This window comes from Phlebotomus argentipes, unplaced genomic scaffold, assembly GCF_947086385.1.
Source record: "Phlebotomus argentipes unplaced genomic scaffold, Phlebotomus argentipes genome assembly contig_6, whole genome shotgun sequence".
Taxonomy (NCBI): domain Eukaryota; kingdom Metazoa; phylum Arthropoda; class Insecta; order Diptera; family Psychodidae; genus Phlebotomus; species Phlebotomus argentipes.
In genome coordinates, this window is record NW_026776145.1 from 617,112 (window position 1) to 638,599 (window position 21,488).

Here is a 21,488-nt window from a genome sequence, read left to right on the forward strand (position 1 = left end):
TGCCATTATCGTTGTATCCGTTCAATTCCCAGTGCTTTTGGATTTTCCTAGCATCCCGACACCCAACGGAGGCGATGGTCTCGCTCTCGCTACTCGTAAGGCTCCAAACGTATCTACATACATTCAATACGCCACATATAGTACAGTTGGAAGTCTCTTTACATGCATAAGCTCATATATAAGTTGCACAGGGTGTCGTAAAAACCCTTGTAAAAACCGATCACTCCTGTATTGCTGTAGCAAAATGGACTCTCCACGTAGTTCTTAAATCGCTGGTCAATGTAATTTTCAATTGAAAAATCCGTCTATCAAAAGTTAAGAGAACACTCAAAAATTAAAACGGACTGAATGTTTTCTTTAATGACAAGAATATGAATAATGTAAGAAATAACAAAATCCTCCATCTATATACAAAGTTTAATTTCTTTATTGCATAATTTTATTTTGGTTTGTTTAAAGAAGTCAAAGAAAAAAAGACAAATAAAAACTCAATTTCATTGAATATCTAAATAAGGCAGTAGTTTATTTTTTGGGACACTCTTTTCCTAACTCCATGTGTATATGAAATAGCTACTCGACTGCTATTATATAGTTTGGGGGTGAGATTGAGCTTTTTCACTATTTTTTATTTATTTTTTGTTTCCTGTGCCACTAGTCTTTCATAACAAGTGCGGAATATCATAATGTGCGGCTGGTGAGAGATTGACGATGAGGTGGAAGCAGCCGAGCGAGTGCAAATGGCAATATTTTCATTGAATGGAGACCAAATTCGCCTCACTTCTCACCACAAACGCTCTGAGACAATTCCTCTGAGTGCATCACTTCCTCCAACCGAATCCATGAAGCCTGAAGTGATGCACCCCAAGAGATTCTCTATGGAAGATGCATAAATATGTTGGTCAATTCAAAGGCAACTCCTATGCTCCGCCTTTAATCCGACCACCCAAAGAGCTGACGAGACTGCAAGCATTTTAGGCGAGAATAAATCTTGGGTGTTGTGAGATAAATGCGTGAGAGAATTGCGATGAATTAATGCAGATTCACTGTCCTGCCCCACATGGGTACGATTTATTGAGTCCCTGGAATATATCCACTCAGTTGAGCTGAGTTCAGCTCAAAAAGGAGATCCCCACTTGCGATTTTGGTGGTTCACTCGAGATGACACCCACACTCTCCGTCATTTCGGACTGAGCTGGTGAGGTCGTCTCGTATCCCTAGCAAAGAGTGAAATGATTATAAGATAAACATACAAGCAAGAGCCTCTTGTCGGATCGTTTAATCAGAATAAATCCTTTTCACTCTCTTTTCTCACCATGTCGGAAAAGACCAAGTTGTTTATATGGTGAGAGAAAAGAATTTTCTTATACTGCTGATGGGTACTGAAAATGTGTGCGCCATTCCATGGCCAGAGGAAATCACCAACTTTCCAAGGATTGCGGCTGAAGGAGGGCCAGTGTGAGAAAACAATGGGACGGACAAAGAGAGAAAGGGAGAGAGAGAGAGTGAAAATGAGGAAAACCAGGCGCAAAATAAGCTCAGCTTGAATGCAGAACTTGGGATTTTCCAGTACTGATCGAGGCAAGTTTCTGACGCAGAAACTTCTGCCACAAGTGGGAACAAATACATTTCCTATATAACATTGAATTTAAGTCGCTTTGGGAGGACGTATACTCCACCGTTTTCCTAATATTACTTCAGGGAATTTTTGCAGAGAAAGTTCATGCGAAATCCCACTTCGAAATACATTTCGGCAAGAGAAGACGAGAAATTGAATTTATAAAATTTATGCAATTTGTCTTTTTTCTTAGTTTAAGAATCATGACTTTACAATTTAGAAGATTCTTGATAAAACATTGTAGGTATATTCGAATATATACAGGATTTATTTTCAACAATTAATACATACTTTAAGGGATTTTCAAAATGTCACACGTCAAAATATACAGTGGGAAATTGTGAGAAATGCCACCTGTTCTTCCTGAACATGCAATTAATTCTAAAATCCCTTTGTATCTCTGCTGAGGAGTAAAAAGAAGACCCCGTCTGTCAGTGCTGTTCTCTCGACATCTTTCCTCCTGACTCTATGGTGAGAAAACATCTTGCCAACCCTAAGCTGAGACTGAGTGAGAAAATGTTGAGGTGAAGGAAAAAAGGCAGAAATCCCCGCTCGTGAAATGAAAATCGCACGTTTCAAGCTGAACTCACGTAGAGTCCGCAGAGTCAATTTTATTTACATGGTGGCAAAAAGGTGGGAGAGATTTAATTGCATGATTTTCACTTTTTTTTGCCCACAAAACCACCCAAGAACATGAAAGTTGTGATTGCTTCCTTAACTTTAGCAAACCCATTATTGACTACTAAATTGATCCCACAAACTTTCTCCATAAAATTGAGGATTCTTTTCACCACAATCGTGTAAGGTGAAATTGCTCTCCTTGTTTCCACATGAATTTTTTAAGGGGCAGATTCACTAATGGGATTGAGAATGAGAGACACGAATAGTAGAATGATTGTGAGACGATCGGGGGGAGGTGTCAGATGTACCGTTTCAATTTTATTGGGTAGTTATTTTGCTCATATTCGTGTTAAGGGGGCTATTGTCAATGATATTGAAAATTTCAAAAAGTTTGACATGCAAGGAGTGAAAAAAATGGATGGAAATCTTTCTCGATGTGCTGATTTGATGATTGTATGTTGTGGAAAAGTTTTAGCAGATACTTTTGGCATGTGATGCCCAAAGCTGAGGGAGCAGAAATATGTGTATATGGTGTATAAATAAAATTTATATCTCCTTTCAGCAAAGTCTTTATAATATTTTATTATTATTCTTGATGATTTTTGCGAGATTGACCAATATATTTGTTTATATGGGGAGGGCATTGTATTGTGCGGTGGTGTGTGCAAAACAAGAAAATCTCTTTGTGCGTTCTACCCATGATATCGCTCATATTTCAGTACCCAGAGGAGATATTTTTTATTATTATTGATTTTACTGCATGGGTAGAAGCGTATAAAAGACAATCGGGCGACAGCCACACAGCACATTAAGAGCAAGCTTTTGCCTTCGTCACACGACTGTCGAATGAAGAAATCCACCAATAAACCACTTTTACGTGTAATCCTTTATAAATAAACTTCGAGAATCTTGTAAGAATTGCTTCGATATACTGTTGCATCCCACGTGGGTGGGGAGTGGCTGACAGAACCCTTTTACAATTTGTTCACCTGTAGATAATAGGCCTCTCAATTTAGAGACCGTCACGAGGCTTTCGTGCTAATAATAAAATACACATAACTTTTACATAATGAAGCTCAAATATATAATAAACAGGTGTGTGCTGGCTTCTCTCATGCCTGGAATGTGTGCTGTGTTGTTGGGGATATTTTGTGTGAGATGAATATTAAACGTCCTCGGGGTGTTATTTTATACAATCACATATTATCCTCACATTCTCCTCCGCGTGCATCCACTTCAAGATACTTGTATCGTTAACTTTCACAACGTGTAGGAAACGTGGGATGAAAAAAATTTACTGTATGCTAAAATATTGTTTGAACAAGAAAATGGGCACTATACTCGGACCATTTCTCAATTTTACAGCAATTTACAGCCTTCTGTGCTTTTATTAAAAGTCGTTTCATTTTTTAATAAAATTTTTTTTCATATGTCCGTAATATAACTGTGTAAAAGGATTAGATATATGCCGCCAGTTTAGCTATTATTATTTTTATGTAAAAATGATAAAATTGGATGCTGTATCATCTACATTTATAAATATTCCACGTGGTTTTCGACAATGTAAAATCCCATCACTAATTGGTACATAAGCAAATCAAGGAGTATATAAGATCTGATTATATGTAAAGCTTTCATATATTCCAGTATGGAGGATATTTAAAGATGCTAGTTGCTTCTTGTGTATACGAGCTTTTGAAGTTCAATGAAATGATTAATGTCCATTTTTATATCATATAGGCGCGCACGCCAATAACGCTCTCATGCTGAGGTGAGAGCGTGGTGTGGCCATGAGCTGATGTAATATGGATAGTGGTGTGAAAAGAAAATACTAATAACAATAATCGTACTTATTTCGAGTCTGTCGAAAAAGCTGGGAAGAAATGGTGATACCGGTGAAATTAAACTGTGCATAGTATTCACATAAGCGGGCATGAATATAACCTCACCCATCCTTTCCTGCGCGCCACCATTTTCGGCGGGAAATTATTTTCGTGACTTGATTTGCTAGTGATGAATGTTCTGAACGAAGAGGAATCGAGCGCAAAAAGCGTTTTTCCATTTATATCCATGCGTATATCGTCTGTATCTATTTAATCCATATTGGTCGTTTCGAATTGGAATGATGAAGATAAATACAAACAGAGCGCGATTGAGGGGATTTGAAATGAGGGCTAAACATGTGGAACTATCTCTGGTTGGGGATAGCAGAAAAAAGCACTCTCGTGGAGAAAAAATGGGGTGTTTTGTAAAGAGTGAAATGGAAATTTTGCTCCAATAAAATTCAGTCTGTGTGGTCCCAATTGTTGGGTCAGTGCTCTTCTTAATTTAAGAGGTTTAGTTTTAATTAATTTGGCTCGTCTCCTCTATGGTTCTCTCTCAGCCACCAGCTACACATCCAGCCAACCACTGATTCCTACATGCAGTGTAGACTTGATAACTTTGGAGTTCATCAATTGCGTTACAGCATCGCTTCATGACAGCATCCATTGATCCAATCTATCACGCCTAATCCATTGGAAGGGAGCATTTTGCAAACTGATCCCAAATAATTCAGTTTCCGCAATCGTCTTGCTTCGCTGTGGTCACTGATCCGTCTATGGCTTTTGAAAATCAACCCCCGCGCATTTTGACTCTCACACTTTCCCATTAGCTCAAACTCCCCTTCTTTTGTGCGCTGTGGATGTCAGAAACTTTGTCAACTCCACCTAAAACAATATAAATTCACTTGAGTCTCTCTCACTCTCTGTATTCCATTATCTCACCAAATTATTTTCATTGAATATCCTTAATTAATGAAGTTGAAAATAGATTATTGGCCTTTCCCATATTACATGGATTTCCGTATTATTCTCGCTTCTTCGCCACACTTCCCACTTGCGATAATAAATCATTTGGATGCTCAAGTTGCCATTTAGCTGGAGAGGAAATTGCAGGTCAGAAAACGAACAAAAATCCTCTCATGGCTTTCAAACCGCACTCCAATCCAACCAACTCCGACGAAGGAGGAAATTGAAATTAAATAGAAAATTGTCCCATGGAATTGAGAGAGGGAGGGTGGGCCAGAAAGTCACTCCAATTGGCCCAAGAGGGAAACAATCGAGTGAGAAAGGGCCTAATTGTAGCGCACATGAATTTAACGCTAATCTCTGGATAATTAATTGAAATGACTGGGCTGTTGCTTTCATTATAATAGGATAATGATATTGTACCTCTTTAGTCGTGCCACGGAGTTCAGATTGTTATCAGCATTAATGGAGGGTTAAATTGACAAGATTTCATGTAGCAATTGAAATATTGTCATATGATGGCGTTAATTTGATATTATTATGAAGCTTTTATAATGATAACCCATGTGCGGAGTTTTCGGGTTGTGAAAATGCTAGTTGAGTGCTACATTAATGAAATTTTCATTCTCGTCCACTTTCAATCAAGGCAGATGATTAAATTCTGCATGGTGTACGAGAGCCATTTTTTTTAATCTAATGAAAAATTCAAAATCTTAATTGAGTTACAGGAAAATGAGTTAAATTGTCATTAGTATGCCATTTAATTCAGAACATATTCTCGGCATAAAATAATTATATGTATCTCTCTCTCTCTTTTACTGAAAATCTGCTGCCTATGTTTCAGAGGGAATGATGAGCAAATTGGTTTTGCTATGCAAATTTTGTATATTTTTTTGCGCCACTTTAATATGTAAATAAGTCACATGTACACTTATCCTCTCAATTGTCCTCCTTTCTGCTGGTTGTTGTGGTCTCTGGCAGGTGAGTGGAAGTCCCACACCCGACAGCCTCTAAATGAACTCCTTTCTTCCGACGCTGCCTAACTTTAAGCATAACTCTTCACGAGCGCTCCCAAGCATTTCTCAGCGATTCATATTCCAAGTTGTAGTTGAGTGAAGTGGCAGTAGAGCGTGGGCAAAGAAAAGGAAGATTGGAGGGAAATTACGGGCAACAGGATGAAATTACGCCTCTGGAATACTCTCTGGTGGAAGAGATATTCAAGAAATTCCACCGTTCACGGAATAAAGTATTTGGTGGATGATGATTTGCATCCGGCTGAGAGGTACATTAAATTGCCATCCGATGTTAACGATGTGATATGTTGTGTATGGGGTGTGTACGCGACAGCTGATGTACTTAAATGGAAAATTAAATGGTGGGAAAGATGTGAGGCGGCACGTAAAAAAATTGCGGGGAGAATAATAAAAATGTTGTGTGGGGATTATGTCAAAAGATATTAGGATTATCCTCTATATTCCAACTTATGACAAGGTTGATGCTGTAACGTCGTATCATACCTCATCATTCCACTGTCCTCCGCATCACGTCCCGCCCCGTGAGGTGTACAGCGGGTTGTTTTCCTGAATTTCACAATGTCACCTCAGCAATTTAAACTAATTTTGCACATCTCTTCTTTATTATGCTTTCCATAATGGTATTTGCAATGAATTAGCATAATTATGTCATTCATCTTATACAAATAACGCAAAATTTAAATCACAATTGGAATATTGCGGAATTATACAGCATTTCAGATGGTAAAGTTGCTAAATAATAAATTTCATTCCGCGGCCTGCTTTATGGTGGGGCCAAATTGGTCTTTTTTCGCCTGAGAATCGCCTCTTTTGCTTACACTCTTGAAGGCATTTTCACATAAAATTATGATTGAATGCCTTTTGGAGCCGTATATAAATTTATATGCCTGAAAATGTAATCCTCATTCACACACTGAGTCGCTTCGTTCCCTTATCCCTCCAGCAATATTGAATGTGAACTGGTAACAAAATATTAATGCTTCAATTTCAATAAAACGAGAAACCTTGTGATATTCTCTTAAACGTGTCACACGAGGATTAAATCATTCACGTGATTTTGCATTCTATAAATATTACATTTCTATATATTTTCTGCAATATTTTTGGCAAATCTTCAGCATCCATCCATTCACAATACAGTCATGTCCCTAATTCGAGGACTGAAAACATAGGCTCCCCCAAGTGGAATAAGAAATACAATTTAGATTGAAATTTAGATCAATGTCATGTATCGCCAAAACGAATGCATATTCTAAGATTGCCATCTTAGTTTTCTTGTTCTCGAATTGAAAGAAATCCTTGGCCTTTAAATGTAATTGAGATGTTTGGAATGTGATATTTTCTCGCCAATACTGTGTATTTGCTAATTTGGATCTTTAAATCTTCCTGAGAATTAATATGAAATTGTAATTTTGTGAGTATTAAATTCTTCCACTTGTGAGACTCATTATCCCAACGTTTATTAAATTATAATTTAGACTAGAAAAATGTATTCTAATTGAATATAAACATCACTACAAAAATGTTTTAAATTTTTCATGTCGAAAATAATATACCTCCCTTAATTCAATCATGATGTCAATTAAACCTTCAGATTAAATATTACAAACCTCTGCCCCTGTCATTGAATTCATAAATACCGTTAATTGCAACGCCGAAAGCACTCGTGAATATTTAACTTCGTCATATTGTACCACCCTCGAAAATAAATACTTCACTTAATAGATTATGCAAAATTGATACACAATGGCTTTCAGGGAGTCCATTAAAAAATGATAATTAACTTTACCAGCTCGGTGAGCAATCAAAATCACGTTAATGGCAGTCATGAAGTTGCAAAAGTGGCCTAAAAGGGCGAAAATTCTTGATTATTGATTTTTAATTGGGAGTCACCCCCAGACCTCAGGGGTGGCAGGGAAGTTGTGAAAACAAACACCCACAGTAATGGTGTGCCCCATGTTTGTGGGGCCTGAGAGAGGAAGTGAGTTCAGGAACTATTGGCTTTGGCTACACATGGTGGCCACAATTTCATTTCTGGTCGTCTTTCCTGCAGGATCGTCTGGCTTCTCGTCGTCACCCTGGCGGTTTTTGGCACTGTGTTTGTCTCCCTACTTCTGTCCAGGCGTTTCTCCAGCAGCCCCCTGGCCACTGTAATCGAGAGCACAATTTATCCCGTGTCGGAAATCCCATATCCGGCCGTCACCATTTGCACCGGCAATCGCATTAATTGGTCCCATGTGGAACACGTGGCGGACCAGTAAGTGGGGGCATATTTGTTTACTGTCTTAATGGGGCCTCATAAATAATTTCCTAAATTCCAAATTGTACGCTCTTTGTGTGTGAAAAATTTGTTACAGGTACTCAACGGGAGGTGGCAAATTGCCGGCGGAGAGTCTGCGGAATTTCCTGTTGCTGGTTGAAAGAGTACTTCGTGATGAATTTGAGTTGGGAGAAAACTTGCCACAATATAATCAATCTCACGAGTTGGAGCATATCAATTTCAAGCAACTTCTATATGACGCCTCGCCCAGGTGCAGTGAAATCTTCGAGGAACCTTGCTGGTGGCGCAACAAATACCTCAATTGTTGCACCATCTTCACCCACCAACTCACCACTTACGGCATCTGTCTGGCTTTCAACTCCCTCACCTCTGTGGACGCCCATAGTCACCGCAATGAGACTGACTGGCCGTGGCGAACAAGCAACTATGGCGACTGGAGTGGACTCCGGATCACGTTGAACGGCTCAGAGGCTCATGGGATTGGGGTTATTTTGCATCATCCAACGCAGTGGCCGCAGATGGCTACGTTCATTTCCCCGGGTTCCATAACCACCTTTACTATCACACCCACATTCACCTACAGCCGTTCTAGCGTCGGCAGAATCCCGCCGGCTCAAAGGGGATGCCTTCTCGAGGTGAGTTTTCCCCAACTATCTACATTCAGTCATTCCAAGCATATTGATACAGTTGCAATTTCGAGAATTATTCAATAACAGGAAGATATCCGTTTCTCATTGATCAGAGCTTTCAGCCTATAAATCCCCATTAAATTTATTATTAGTATTTAGAATGGATTATTAATTCTTCGAATGAATTTCGCAGTCATAAAAAATTTATGAAAATTAGGTGTAAGCTTGAGTGTAAAAAATAATTTTTTTCACGTCGAATATTTTTGCTGTTAAAATCAGCAAAAAAAATTTTTATAGTTTTTTTTTTAAATAATAGTAGTAAAGAGCTTAAGCAGTTGTAAAAAATTATTAACTAAATCTAAGGAGCCTTTGATACTTTTACCACGAAGTAAGAATCACTATAAAACGATTCTTTGATAAAATTTTTTTACGCGATTGAGTAAAATTGTATTGAATGTTACGCGAAGACTGAGCAAAGAAAACCAAATTGCTCAACCAACACACTTTGCAAAGCTCATGAATTTTTCAAAGAGCGCGGAATACATTTTTATGTACCCTCGCAAGAGCTCTACAAGGATGTCGAGATCTTTAGAACTTCCTTATGAATCTCTATTGCGGCAACCTTTGCGCCAAGCATCCTTTTGGCACGAAAAGTGTCTCCTTGTACAATCTCCATTGGTGGGTCCATTGACACACAATCGGCCCCGGAATCAACGCGTTTTCCCAATGTCCGGTGATAAATATCACCCGCACGAATAAAATAGTTTGTCAGGCAAAGGCAAAAAAATTGATGGGATTTTTCTGTTTTCATGCCATTGATCGGGGTTATTTGGGCGCGCGTAAGAGAGGCGAAAAGCAAATTGAATCCTCTCAATTGTGTGGTGTATGTTTGCCCTAAAAAATCATCCCTCGAGGAAATGGTCCAGAGAAAGTGCTGACACTGTGCGAAGAGTGCATTTTTTTCATACTTTTCGCATTTGAGTGCATTTGGCCTACATCCAAAATTTGCGCTTGAGACTCGATGAAAGTCACTACTACATTTCACACGATAAAGTGATTCTGACTTGGATTCTGACCATGGCCAGGAAGGACATGGCATAGATGCGAGTAAAAAGTCAATCACGCCCGAACACTTTGTGACACCCCCGTGAATAAGCTTAATTCCTAAAATATCTCTCATTTGCATAAATCTGCAATTTACATTGATAAATTTCGCAAAGCACTAAAATACATCCCCACGTGTTCAATTTTATAACCATCCTCTGGGGGAGGATATTCGCCAACACGCGGATGAGAATGAGTTTAAAAGCATTGTTCCACCATTCTAGTCATTATTATTGAATTTCACGCTTTCGCCCGTGCATGGGGTTTCCACAGTATTAAACACCGAGAGGTTCCCAACCATCCTAACGAAGTAAGTGGCAGAAAGAGGAGACAGCGAATTATCTTGCTCGTTTTAACATGTTCATTCTGCCATAGCTTTGTGGCATGTTACATTTTTATTTAAAATGCAAAAGAATTCCGCTGGTATTTTTCAATGAGTTATTTAAAATAATAACAGAACATAACTTAAGCTTTCAACTGTTTTTTTTCGGATTTACGTGTGAGATATGAAGTGAATCATAGAGGTTTGCTAAGCATTTGGATTTTTTGAATAGGAGAACTTTTCTATCGTTTCTACCATAATCTTTGGCAAGACGATTGCTTCTGAACTTACAATATCTTTACTGACTTTTACTGACTATCATGACCAAAGCGAACGTGCCTAATTGGGAGAAGTTCTTCAAGGACTTTCTCCCGAGTACTTTTTTCATCCATTCCAAGAATTAATTACCATTTGGTGACATCATAAATAAGGGAAACTTTTTGGTGGACTCATTTAATTGAAAATCAATTTGCAGAGAAATTTCTTTTCTGGCATTTCCTTTTTGAGTTAATTCCTTCGTCTTGGCAGAAATAAAGCTTCTCAGAGTGGTTGTATGAGCTCATTTGCATTTGCAAACTATTTTACCAATTTATGCTGTGGAAAAGCGGTCGAACTAAAATTAGTCACGGACAAAGTAATTACGAAGTTAATAAATGTGACTTTTAGTTGGTAATGGGTAAATGGATCTTATAAATATTTCACAGCAAAACCAATTTGGCAAAATGGAAAAAGTGTGTCGGTTTCATTTTATATGACTCAAAAAAGACTTTTGATATTTTCAGTTTGACTGGAAGTTATAAAATGAAGGTAGCCAAAATATATCTCAGAGCTCATTTAAATTGCGCGCAGTAGGGTAGTGGAAAATCAATTCAATTTTGCATTTATTCACGGCATTGCATTGGATATGTTTTGGAAGCTTTCATTTGCCAGTGTCGCTGAGACTCAAGAAATTTCCTGAGCTGGTGCATTTAGTACAAAGTGCTTCTCTCCTTTTCCCATCACCAAATGCATCCGCCAAGGAAATTGTCTACACGGCAATCAACTGTGCGTAGAGAATGACTTTGGGGTGGCAATTCAGTAGTCTCTGTGGGCCATGCTGACATCGAGAACGGGGTGAATTGCCGAGATATTTTATGGTTTTGCCACCACGCTAAACATTTCACTAATCACAATCTATTCCGTGATCAAACTTCCGCTCAATATCCGGACGTTATTTTATAACACTCTAGGGTACGCGACGGCTGTGGGAGAAAGCACGATAAATTGGCGGAAGAGGAAAATGATGGGAAGGATGAGATGAGGATGGAAATGTTCCCACAAGCACCCCCGCCAAATTGTGTCACATTCACACACACTCACATTTTTCACTATAAATGCCTTTTATTTATAACGAAAATGTAACATTTCAAAACTCACACCGATTTCCTCTTCTCCTCCCTTATACCCGCTCACGATCATCAATCCATATTTTCTGCACGTCTGCGGCGTGGAAAAAAAACATTCCTCAGCGTGAAATCAGAGACGAGTCCGTGATGAGTCTTCCTGGACTGAAATATCACCTGGAAAATTGCATTGCAGAATGCCGACAGCGATATATGGTGCAATATTGCAATTGCAGTGTTGATTTTATGTATCCCACTGGCTCCTATCCCATTTGCAATGCAACAGGGATCCGATGCATTGCAGAGTTTGCAGGTAATGGAGGAAGTTCACTTATATTGCCACTGGAAATCAAAATTGAAATGCAATAAAGTGATAAATTTCTCACACATTTAGTACATATATGTGATGTGTAGCACTAAATTTACTCCCACTCAATTGCACCCAAAGGCCCTTTACCAGGAAGCTTGCACTGATGCCATTTCAATGCAAATTAGATTTTTTTTTCATTACACTTGCGCACCATCGATTTATCTACTTGAAATTCTGATCGGATACAAAGTAATTCAATGAACTAAACGTTGAGATTAAACCTTCAATTATGCTAATCGTAATTGCTTCCCATTTTCAACTAAATGCAAAATAAGTTAGAGTTTCACGATAAGAATTATACACTGATTTCTCTATTTTGGGCACAATTTTTATAATAGTTGAGCGTTATACGACTTCAAAGGCAAACACATCCACTGATAGTATGGCTTTTATGCACGTAATTCCAGTTACGTACTTATATAGTGATGGCCCTTATATTTACCACCTGTTGAACCCTTCTCTCAATATTATAAAATTTTTTACTGATAGTGACTGAGCCTCTATGTGCTGTTTTCGAAAAGAAAAAAAAAATCACAAAAACTATTTCACATATTACACTTACCTGTATAGCTACTATGTATATTTCTCTGCATACCACTTACATTTGATAAGTGGTTCTCTCAATGAATTCACAGCTCAATTGAGACATGATTTTGTGGGAAAACATGATAATAATTCCAAGTCCTATGCCGCCCTCTGCGCCTCGTGCTTGCCTGAGTGTCACGCTGTGACGTACACCATCACCGCCAGGTCAAATGCGCTTCCGTAAGCAATAATAAATTAATGATCTCATCCGCAATAATGTACTATTAAATTAAGTGACTCATTTCACTTCTTTCATCCGTGGGCGCTTCAAGTGTGGAGAACGGAGATTTAGTAACACTGGACATTCACTTTCAATATGCTACGATGGTAAAATATAGGACATATGTCGTATACGAGTTCCTGGACTTAATAGGTGAGTGCTTTCCTCATTAATACGTTAATAAAAAATCGATGCTCCTCTCAGCCGTGCCATTCCTCTCCATCGTCAAAACGGGAGCCAGCCTAATATGCTTTACGGATTTTATGCTTCATCCAGAGACTGACGGTGGGACATTTTTTTATCGTGCTCTCAACGAGTGATACGTGGTGAAAAATCTAGCGTATAATTCCAAGTGTTACGTGAATTTTCTGCAAAATTTACGTCTATACAATTTTCGACAAAGTGGAAAGAATTTCCGGGGATTTCCATCTATACATATGTATGTGTCAAACGAAGTAACACATATAAGCTTAAGTCGTGCCTTTATAGAGGAAAATCACTTCACTGCGACGTGGAATACCTTATGAAACTCACTCCAAAGAGTTACAGATTATTTTCTTTGTGAAGAAATAAATATTCTACACACTATTTTGGCGGAATGTTTTCAGAATATTCTCACCCACTCTATGGGCGATTGTCTGGTCGTCATATCATAATTAATGTTCACTAGAAATGACAGTAAAACATTCTGCAAATTACACATTGTCATGTAAGGAAGTTGTGCGACAGAAAAACCCATTGAGAGAGTAATTCTGAGGAAAAACATTGTTCATTTCGTGTTTCCTCAAATTTGGCGCATGATTCAGATGAATTTGCGCAAATTCATTCATCACAAATAGCTGGCAACGCTGGAGCCACATCTGAAATAGTCTTCCGGACAAAAAGCATACGTTTTCCCACCTTCTTTCTCACCCACACCGACAATCCCCCTCCCCCTCCCCACACAACCCTTCGTAAGTTTTTTTCCTCTTCGTTTCCGCAAAATTAGATAATAAAGATTAGGGTATTATAAATGGGTATGTGAGTAATTTAGGGTTGCTTTTTATTGCCATACCAGAATCTACTGCTATGGAATGTTAATGTTGGACTGGAAGGAAAGAATTGGTTCAACCCCATTAAATGATCACCAGACACAAACGCAAATGGTCATAAATAGACAAAAATCGAGATTTCTCCTGTGATTCTCCACCCCAGCAATGCCCCAATATTGCTCCGCAGAGACAGGCTCGCATGAGACTTAAGTCATTAACATTGTGTAGTGGAAAAATGAGGTCATTCTTGGGAGTTTTATATATTTACAATATTTTTTGCAAATCATTTTCATAATAGCGCAAAAAACGTGTGTATACACAATTGGGGAGGAAATAGAGCAATATCATGGGAAGAAGAACGACTTGGCCCTGTTCAATGACACGGAAAGTGCTGTTGAAAGAGGTTTCGACAAGGGGTTTGGTTAAAATGACTAAACATTTAAATGAAATCCATTTTTTCTTCGTCCAGTATTTGAGAAGGGAAAAAATATAAAATAATTGTCAGGGATTGATTTAGTGATTCTCCAGCTTGGTGTCTACCAAAAGCAGGCAAACTAAAATTGGACATTCATTTAAAGCTGATTCTTGGATAATATATTTAATGAAGTGCCTGCTTGAAATTGCCTCTATTATGATGAAAATTAATATTACCTGCCCAAATATTACCAGCTTTCAATTTCACCAAACACTTCACATAATACATTTTCCATAAAGCACTTGCGTTACGCTATGGCAGAGCATATTAAATGCTAAACAGATTTAAAATCGCCCATCGAGGTGTCCAGTAAACTAATAATTTATTCATGCACGCAAATCATCCGGATACAATTTTGTTACGTGGTTTTAATTATTTCTGCTTAATCGTGTTGCGTTTGTGGTGAACCATACGAGCGGTCAAACTGTTCCCTTTAATGCACTCTCACGCGGTTGGGGAGGTAGAAAAAAAACTCTCTCTGTTAATTTATTCTTTCACTTCATTGGTGTAATTATTTAATTGGCGAATTTTGTGAGAAAAAAAAATAATCAGCCCAAATCTTTGGCACTCTCAAATACTGCTGGAATGATTAATGGTTCCCCACAAGACTCGGGGAGTTCATTATTATATGTTCGCCTCTGTGTAGAATGTGATTTCTGCGCGAGGGTGAGATTTCATTAATTAATGTCCCTATTGTCGAGATATCAACCCCTCCCAGTCATATAAGAAAAATCCCACCGAATGGGTGGCAAACCAAAAATTCACTCTTATGTAAACATTGTCTTCGACAGCGGAAAAATCTTCGCCACTTTACAATCCCCTATCGCGCATTAGTATTGCGTAGACAATTTATAAAGGTGTCAAGAAACGGCTTCCGAATTGGTGAGATGGATGGAGCTTAGAGCGCTCGAAGAGGTAATTTTCTACCTCCTCCGTACATCCTAATTTCGTTACAGGATTTTCCATTGTCTTTAAATATTTAATGGAGCAATTAATAAGACACTTAAGTGTTGATGCTGAGATGTTCTCCGGCACTCACACGTCTTCTATTAATATTTCAGTTGCATTTGGAGGAATTGCTGGCTTATTCCTGGGTTCATCACTCTTAAGCATTGTGGAAATTCTCTATTATGCATTGTGTGGAATATTCAGGGGTAAAAATGTCCCGTCGTAGACACTAATTGGAACACCACAAGGGTCGCTCATCCCTCAAACAGGGTACATTTTCCAGCAATCTGTTTTCTTTCACATAGCATTTATTGACAATCTATATTGTGTAAAGTCAATCTGTAAAAATTGATCTTAATAAAATAAGAGAAAAATGCTGAGAAAATGTACAGAGTTTGGCAGAGTGTGACGAAGAGATCTCCGAGTTATTTGGGTTTCGTTTCCTGTTCATTTACATACCGTACGTAGATCGTAGGCTCCGGCAAAGGATCCGGCACCTTCTCCAGTTCATCCAAGTAGGAACAGGCGATAGCCAATGTGCTACCATCGTGACTGAAGGCGAGTGCAGCGATTGAGGTGTCGTAATGATGGAATTGGCATAGACGCTTCTTGTTGAATCCATCCCAGATGTTCACAAAGCCATCAGAGCCACCAGTGGCGAATGTGTGATAGATGTTGTGGAAGGTGATGGCGTTCACCGGATAGATGAGCTCTACGTTGTTCTCTTTTGAGCGGTGGCATTTGAAGGCAAACTTCTTCTTTTGCACTTCCGCATCCTGGTCGAAGTACTCTACAGCCACGCGGCCCTCAATTGAACTCATCACAAAACCCTCCTTGCTGGGAAAGATTTTGATGGCGCGCGTCTGGTATTTGAGGGAGGACTCGCGTCTGGACATGAACTGGCCCATGTTGCGCAGATCCCAAATGAGCACCTTCCGGTCGGAAGTGGCTACGGCAATCTTCTCATCAATCACCGCCATCGCGTACACCTTCCCGTTGCTCTGCTCGTACGTGCCTACACACTGTTCTTCCCGCGTGTCCCAAAGCTTTATCGTCTTATCCCAGCTGCCAGTTAGTATGCCGTTCACCTTTCCTGCATATTCCACGCACTTTACAGCGTTATCGTGGCTTCCTACTACCTTCTCCGCTTGAGTGTTGAGATCATACATGAGCACACGATTGTCCAGACCGCCAGTGGCAATGCGAAATGGATCCTGGAATAATTAATCAATTCATTTGATTTTCCTCCCATCAAATTCCACTACTACTAATTACCTGAAAAGCGAGATCGAGGACTGGACATTCCTGGATGAATTTGTGGCGCAAGGCAGAGTTGGTGACGTCGTAGATCCTGGTTGTACAATCCCAGGAACCCACTCCCAGGAACTGATTGCTATTCGGGGCAAATTTAACCGCCGAGATAACATCAGAAGGTGGATTCTGTAGTTGGACCTCCGCCTTTTTGTCCATTATGTTGATTTGCAGTGAAAGTGCACAATTATCACGGGAAATTCAAAGAAAATTGCTCCTTTTCAAACGAAAACAATAGCCGGGTGTCAAATCCAAGCCGTCTTAGATAATCAGGGCTGCCACACTTTCATTGTGAAATCTGGATAAACTTTCCCGCGCTTGCTCCCTTTATCCAACACCAACACTGTATCATACCAAAAATAATGAACCATCCCAATAGCACAAAAGAATTTCGTGTGTGTTTTTTTCTTTATTGCACAACTAAGAATTTTGTCTTTGGACATATGTCAAGACTGAATAAACACTAATTTCATAGACTGAATACTGATACAACATGTGAATTCAATAGTTTCAAAATTTCACGAATAATTAGGATGTTTCGGTGTCACCGGTGTCGGCCGTTGGTCTTCCACATTCAATATTTATCTGCTTCATAGCTGCCCTGATGTGGGTTTCCTGGGGTTCAGCATCATCTACACCCGGATGTTTGTAGCCATTGAGAAAATAGCAAGTGGAATTTCCAGCATTCGGGTAGTCTTTGGGCAAGCAAGATGGGTCCCTCTCCAGCATCTCAAATTTAAAGCCTGGATACTTAACCAGCCAACTGCAAAAGAAGACCAAAATTTAGGCCAATCGAATGAAATCACTCTAATACCTTCATTTATTTACTCATTTGTGGTAGGGCTCACGTTGATCTTTCGCGCAACACTGCCAGACTCAAACTTGTTGGCAATCGTCACGTGGTGCCCAAACAGACAATATCGTGGCATTTTTCTGCCCACCACTCCTGCCAGAACAGTTCCCGTGTGGAGACCAATTCTCATCTGTAAGTGAAGAAGAACGGAAATAATGAAATCTGCACCCATGAAAATAATAACACGGCAAGTGAAAGCTATAATAAATTGTGAATAAAAGATGATTCAAAAAACATAAGGACACAATTGGGGCAATTTAATTGGATGGCGGCACGACAGTTTCACACACGAATGTTTACAAATTAATGTTTTATGAGCTGCGAAGGGGAGTTTTCTTTTCACCCCAAAATTGGTCACTTAATTGCTATTTTTATGATTCGAAGCAATAACTCGACATTTCAACACATAATTGTGGGAAAAGTACCAAAAAATTATTTTTCACCTGAATATGTTCTCCATCATGAGTATTGTGATTGAGACAAGCTTGCAGCATCATAAGAGCCATCCATGCGACCTGGAAAAGCAGTACTTTTAGGAAATATACCTCAATTTCAAAAAGAAAAGATTATAGTACCTTATGGGCATCATAATGACTGGCGCGATGGAGTCCACTGGCCACACAATAGGCATCTCCAATGGTCTCCACTTTGTACACGTCGAAGAAGCCACAGAACTCATCAAAATCCCTGTAGAGACTCTCTAGCATGTTGATGACCATGATTGGAGTGGCCCTGGAGCAGATGCTAGTGAAGCCCACAATGTCGCTGAAGAGCATTGTGACATCGGGATGCGTCTTGGCTTCAATAGTCGCCCCACCCCAGAGAGATTCCGCAATCTCCGCCGGAAATATAAGTTGCAAGAGGCTCACGTTCTTCTTTCGCTCCTTCGTCACAGCGGCATTACCCTCTTCAATAGATGACTTCAACTTGTCCATGCGACGCCTGAGACCATCCTGTGCTCGAGCTTGTTCACCCACAAGGATTACTTCACGAGTAGCATCATGCAAAGGTATATCCGATATAAAGAGTCCATTGCATGTGAGTCCCTCGAGACCGTCAATGAAGGGAGAACCAATGAATAGCAGAGTGTTGGTCTCAGCACAGTACACCATTTGCCCCTTAATCTCCAAACCCGTCATTGTAGACTCACGGCGGCACACCTGTGACCGAATGGCGAGTAGGAAGGGTGTGTGAGTATGCTTCCGAATCTCCTGGAAATTCAGGGACAATCCACGTGGTCGCTTAAAGCGGAAATACGTAGTGGCGTGGCGTCCGTATAAACTCAGGGATTGTCTGAAGACGCGAGTGAAACCGTGGCCCAGCTGTAGTAATTCCAGGTTCTCATTCATGACAAAGTGCCAAGGAAATGCCTTGCAGAATGTAGAGGCGTTCATCTTGAGATCCTCAGACGCTGTGGAGACGGAAGCGCGTTTCCGCTCTTTAAGCTGAACTGGAGCCTCAAGTTGGCGTTTGGCCAGAGATGGTCCCACATCAAAAAGGTATCGGTAGCGTTTCACATCTCCGTCAATTGGCTCCATTATGATTCGAGCATCTTCAATGCCATACAACATTTTTGCCAGTTGTCGAAGGGCACCCAACAAGAGCCAAGAGATTACTGGACGTTCAGATGTGAAGATGAGCTCACCTTCGCCAGCGCAAACAAATCCAATGTCTGAAATATCTGCTTCTTGTAGCTTCAATACGTCGTGCACGCCATCAAGGGAGCCCAGGAACTCTTGCAAATCCCCACCGAGGCAGCGAAAAGCTCTCTCAATGATTCCCACACAGCAGGTCTCAATTAGCTCCTCACCAATCATCATCAGGATATCATTCGCCGCAGATTCATCCATGCCCACGATGGAATCCTGGATATCTGCCAAGTAGTCATAGTTGGGATACATGGAGAAGGACTCAGTATCGATTTTCCTGTGAAAAGAGAGGAAATCGTCAGTCCACCTTCCAATTTTCACATGATTTTTCACACAATTACGACTATAGGAAAAAGGCACACATGACAATTTTCTCCTCAATAAAATACATAATTACACCACCTGGAAATTGAAGGCAAGGTAAACACGCTGCCATCAAGCTATGTATTAAGAAGAATTATAGTTTCTCAAGGGGTGGAGATTGAATATTCACTCAGCTTTCAATTGAACTCAGATAATTACATGTTAGCACTTCAAAACGTCCACACCTCAGTTATTATTGTGTATGGTTTCAAAAGAAGATTTAACATTAACTTGAAATATAAATTATTTTATGAAAATTGGAATAAATCTGTGTATTTAAAATGTCTCGTCAATAGAACATAACTTAAAGCTCTAGATAAGAGAATCACATTCGAGAGTTTTATTGCGATAAAGTTCACCCATGCTGCAAAATACTCCCTTGCAAATTGCTTGTTTATAGTGATTTATGATCCCACAGAGCCGAAGTGCAAGCATAGTCATTTGAGTACATTAAAATCCCTCATGACTAGACATTGCACAGTGTCTCCAAGGGTGCTCGTGCCAAAGTAATAAATAGCGCTCGAGCGCAAGGCAGAATCTTGGGAATATACAGAATGAAATTTACTCACAATTTGGATATTCCTGGCCATCGATCGCTGTACTTCTTTATTACGGACTTCACGGCTTGGTTGATGTTCTCGTTGGATGGTGCCGTGAGCAATTGGATGGCGGCATTTAGATGGGTGAGCGTAAGAGCGTCATCCGGAAGGTCCGTGAGGTCGTCCTCCAAATTCCACGTTGCCGAATCAGCCACAGAGTGCTGCTTCCCAATAGTATGCACAAATGGGCAAGCCATACTTCCACCCAATCTGCCGAAAAACCAAGAAGAGAAATGTATTATGAGAATTTTCACAGCAGGAAAGAAAAAAAAGAAAGCTCTTCACCAGATACCAATTTAGCCGAAAGACACCCTTTCCAGTGCTTTTCCAGACACGAACTGTCGCTCCTGCTCTGAAGAAAGGTGGTTGATGCTCATATTAAAATTGATGGACGCAAGCGCCAACATAGCGAAGCTTTTGGCGTGGGGGTAGATTGAATGGCGAGAGCCAAAAGCTCTGCGATGTGCGAGAAAGTATCGATTTTAATATTTGATGGGCCTCTCCATGCAATTTAGAGGAGAGAAAAAAAATCATCAGTGGAAAACTGTAGTGAATAAAAATAAGGGAAGGAATCCCTTTCAGGCTCCAATCGGAACGACATCATCATTAGCATATCTTTTTGTTCCGTATTTTCTGCTTCACTGGGTTCATTAGTTCTGTATGGGAGCCACATGATACGCAAAGAGGCAAACGACGCAAATTATTGCAATATACAGCTGATAATATGGATCATCGGCGATAACAATGAAGCTTTAGCATTTTGTTTATTTTTCCTTTCTTCGCTGTTGATTTTACTGACACAAAGAATATACCTTTTGTCGCGAGAGATTCTCTCTATCGTGCTTTCGTCATCAACAAACTCTCTCAATGCCAGTGTTTTCATCCATGCGGAGGCACTTTAGCAGAACACTTTGATTTTATTATTCGCAATCTAATAAGAAATGAAAGACGACACATGGACAGTTGCTGTCTCGCGTTTGTTTTCAATCTCGTGCCTGAAATATTAGACATTTTTTGCTTGTGTTCACTCCAAGATTAATATTTAAAGATGATGATGAACATTTGAAAATTAAGAAAAAGAGATTTCAACCATGGATCAAAGATGAGTGTTTTCAAGGAAAGTAAAATTGAAAAACTCTATTAAATAAATTTTAATAGAATTTTGGGTATTTTGAGTAGAAAAACTACAGATTGACAGGAAGTGTGTCTCATCCGCGGCGAAAAAGCATTGCGTGTTGGTGAGAATAGGGAATCTCGAAGATATTCGCGGACTTATCACTATGGCTGAAGCTACTGTGGCAATGTGT

General features: G+C 39.7%; 4 protein-coding genes across 4 annotated transcripts; 2 read left to right on the top strand and 2 right to left on the bottom strand.

Moving 5' to 3' along the window:
• Window positions 1-6,200: 6,200 nt before the first annotated feature.
• LOC132257181 (pickpocket protein 19-like) lies at window positions 6,201-9,053 on the top strand. Its single transcript, XM_059753977.1, has 4 exons — window positions 6,201-6,411; window positions 6,479-6,596; window positions 8,113-8,316; window positions 8,417-9,053. Exons 1-4 carry the CDS (start codon window positions 6,201-6,203, stop codon window positions 9,051-9,053), a joined length of 1,170 nt encoding a protein of 389 aa, XP_059609960.1.
• Window positions 9,054-11,774: 2,721 nt separating this feature from the next.
• Window positions 11,775-15,632, top strand: LOC132257190 (pickpocket protein 19-like). The gene is made up of 4 exons (XM_059753990.1): window positions 11,775-12,090; window positions 12,783-12,912; window positions 13,005-13,105; window positions 15,520-15,632. Exons 1-4 carry the CDS (start codon window positions 11,928-11,930, stop codon window positions 15,630-15,632), a joined length of 507 nt encoding a protein of 168 aa, XP_059609973.1. The 5' UTR covers window positions 11,775-11,927.
• A 71-nt stretch (window positions 15,633-15,703) lies between these two features.
• On the bottom strand, window positions 15,704-16,974 carry LOC132260857 (mitotic checkpoint protein BUB3). Its single transcript, XM_059759239.1, has 2 exons — window positions 16,682-16,974; window positions 15,704-16,620 (listed from the first exon to the last, which is right to left on the bottom strand). Exons 1-2 carry the CDS (start codon window positions 16,874-16,876, stop codon window positions 15,832-15,834), a joined length of 984 nt encoding a protein of 327 aa, XP_059615222.1. The 5' UTR covers window positions 16,877-16,974; the 3' UTR covers window positions 15,704-15,831.
• A 144-nt stretch (window positions 16,975-17,118) lies between these two features.
• Window positions 17,119-20,493, bottom strand: LOC132264260 (head-specific guanylate cyclase). Its single transcript, XM_059764414.1, has 5 exons — window positions 20,152-20,493; window positions 18,146-19,496; window positions 18,014-18,085; window positions 17,546-17,700; window positions 17,119-17,480 (listed from the first exon to the last, which is right to left on the bottom strand). Exons 1-5 carry the CDS (start codon window positions 20,376-20,378, stop codon window positions 17,246-17,248), a joined length of 2,040 nt encoding a protein of 679 aa, XP_059620397.1. The 5' UTR covers window positions 20,379-20,493; the 3' UTR covers window positions 17,119-17,245.
• Window positions 20,494-21,488: the final 995 nt, after the last annotated feature.

Bases quoted from the DNA above. Each gene is read 5' to 3' on its own strand.
- LOC132260857 (XM_059759239.1), bottom strand. From the start codon at position 16,876: ATGGACAAAAAGGCGGAGGTCCAACTACAGAATCCACCTTCTGATGTT. The intron at 16,621-16,681 runs GTAATTAGTAGT...TAATTATTCCAG, and splicing joins TCCTCGATCTCGCTTTTCAG to GATCCATTTCGCATTGCCAC.
- LOC132257190 (XM_059753990.1), top strand. From the start codon at position 11,928: ATGAGTCTTCCTGGACTGAAATATCACCTGGAAAATTGCATTGCAGAA. The intron at 12,091-12,782 runs GTAATGGAGGAA...ATGAATTCACAG, and splicing joins ATGCATTGCAGAGTTTGCAG to CTCAATTGAGACATGATTTT. The intron at 12,913-13,004 runs GTAAGCAATAAT...GGGCGCTTCAAG, and splicing joins GCCAGGTCAAATGCGCTTCC to TGTGGAGAACGGAGATTTAG.
- LOC132264260 (XM_059764414.1), bottom strand. From the start codon at position 20,378: ATGGCTTGCCCATTTGTGCATACTATTGGGAAGCAGCACTCTGTGGCT. The intron at 18,086-18,145 runs GTACTATAATCT...CTGCTTTTCCAG, and splicing joins GTCATTATGATGCCCATAAG to GTCGCATGGATGGCTCTTAT. The intron at 17,481-17,545 runs GTAAATAAATGA...CTTCTTTTGCAG, and splicing joins GTGAGCCCTACCACAAATGA to TTGGCTGGTTAAGTATCCAG.
- LOC132257181 (XM_059753977.1), top strand. From the start codon at position 6,201: ATGAAATTACGCCTCTGGAATACTCTCTGGTGGAAGAGATATTCAAGA. The intron at 6,412-6,478 runs GTGAGGCGGCAC...TTATGTCAAAAG, and splicing joins AATTAAATGGTGGGAAAGAT to ATATTAGGATTATCCTCTAT. The intron at 6,597-8,112 runs GTTGTTTTCCTG...TCTTTCCTGCAG, and splicing joins CCCCGTGAGGTGTACAGCGG to GATCGTCTGGCTTCTCGTCG.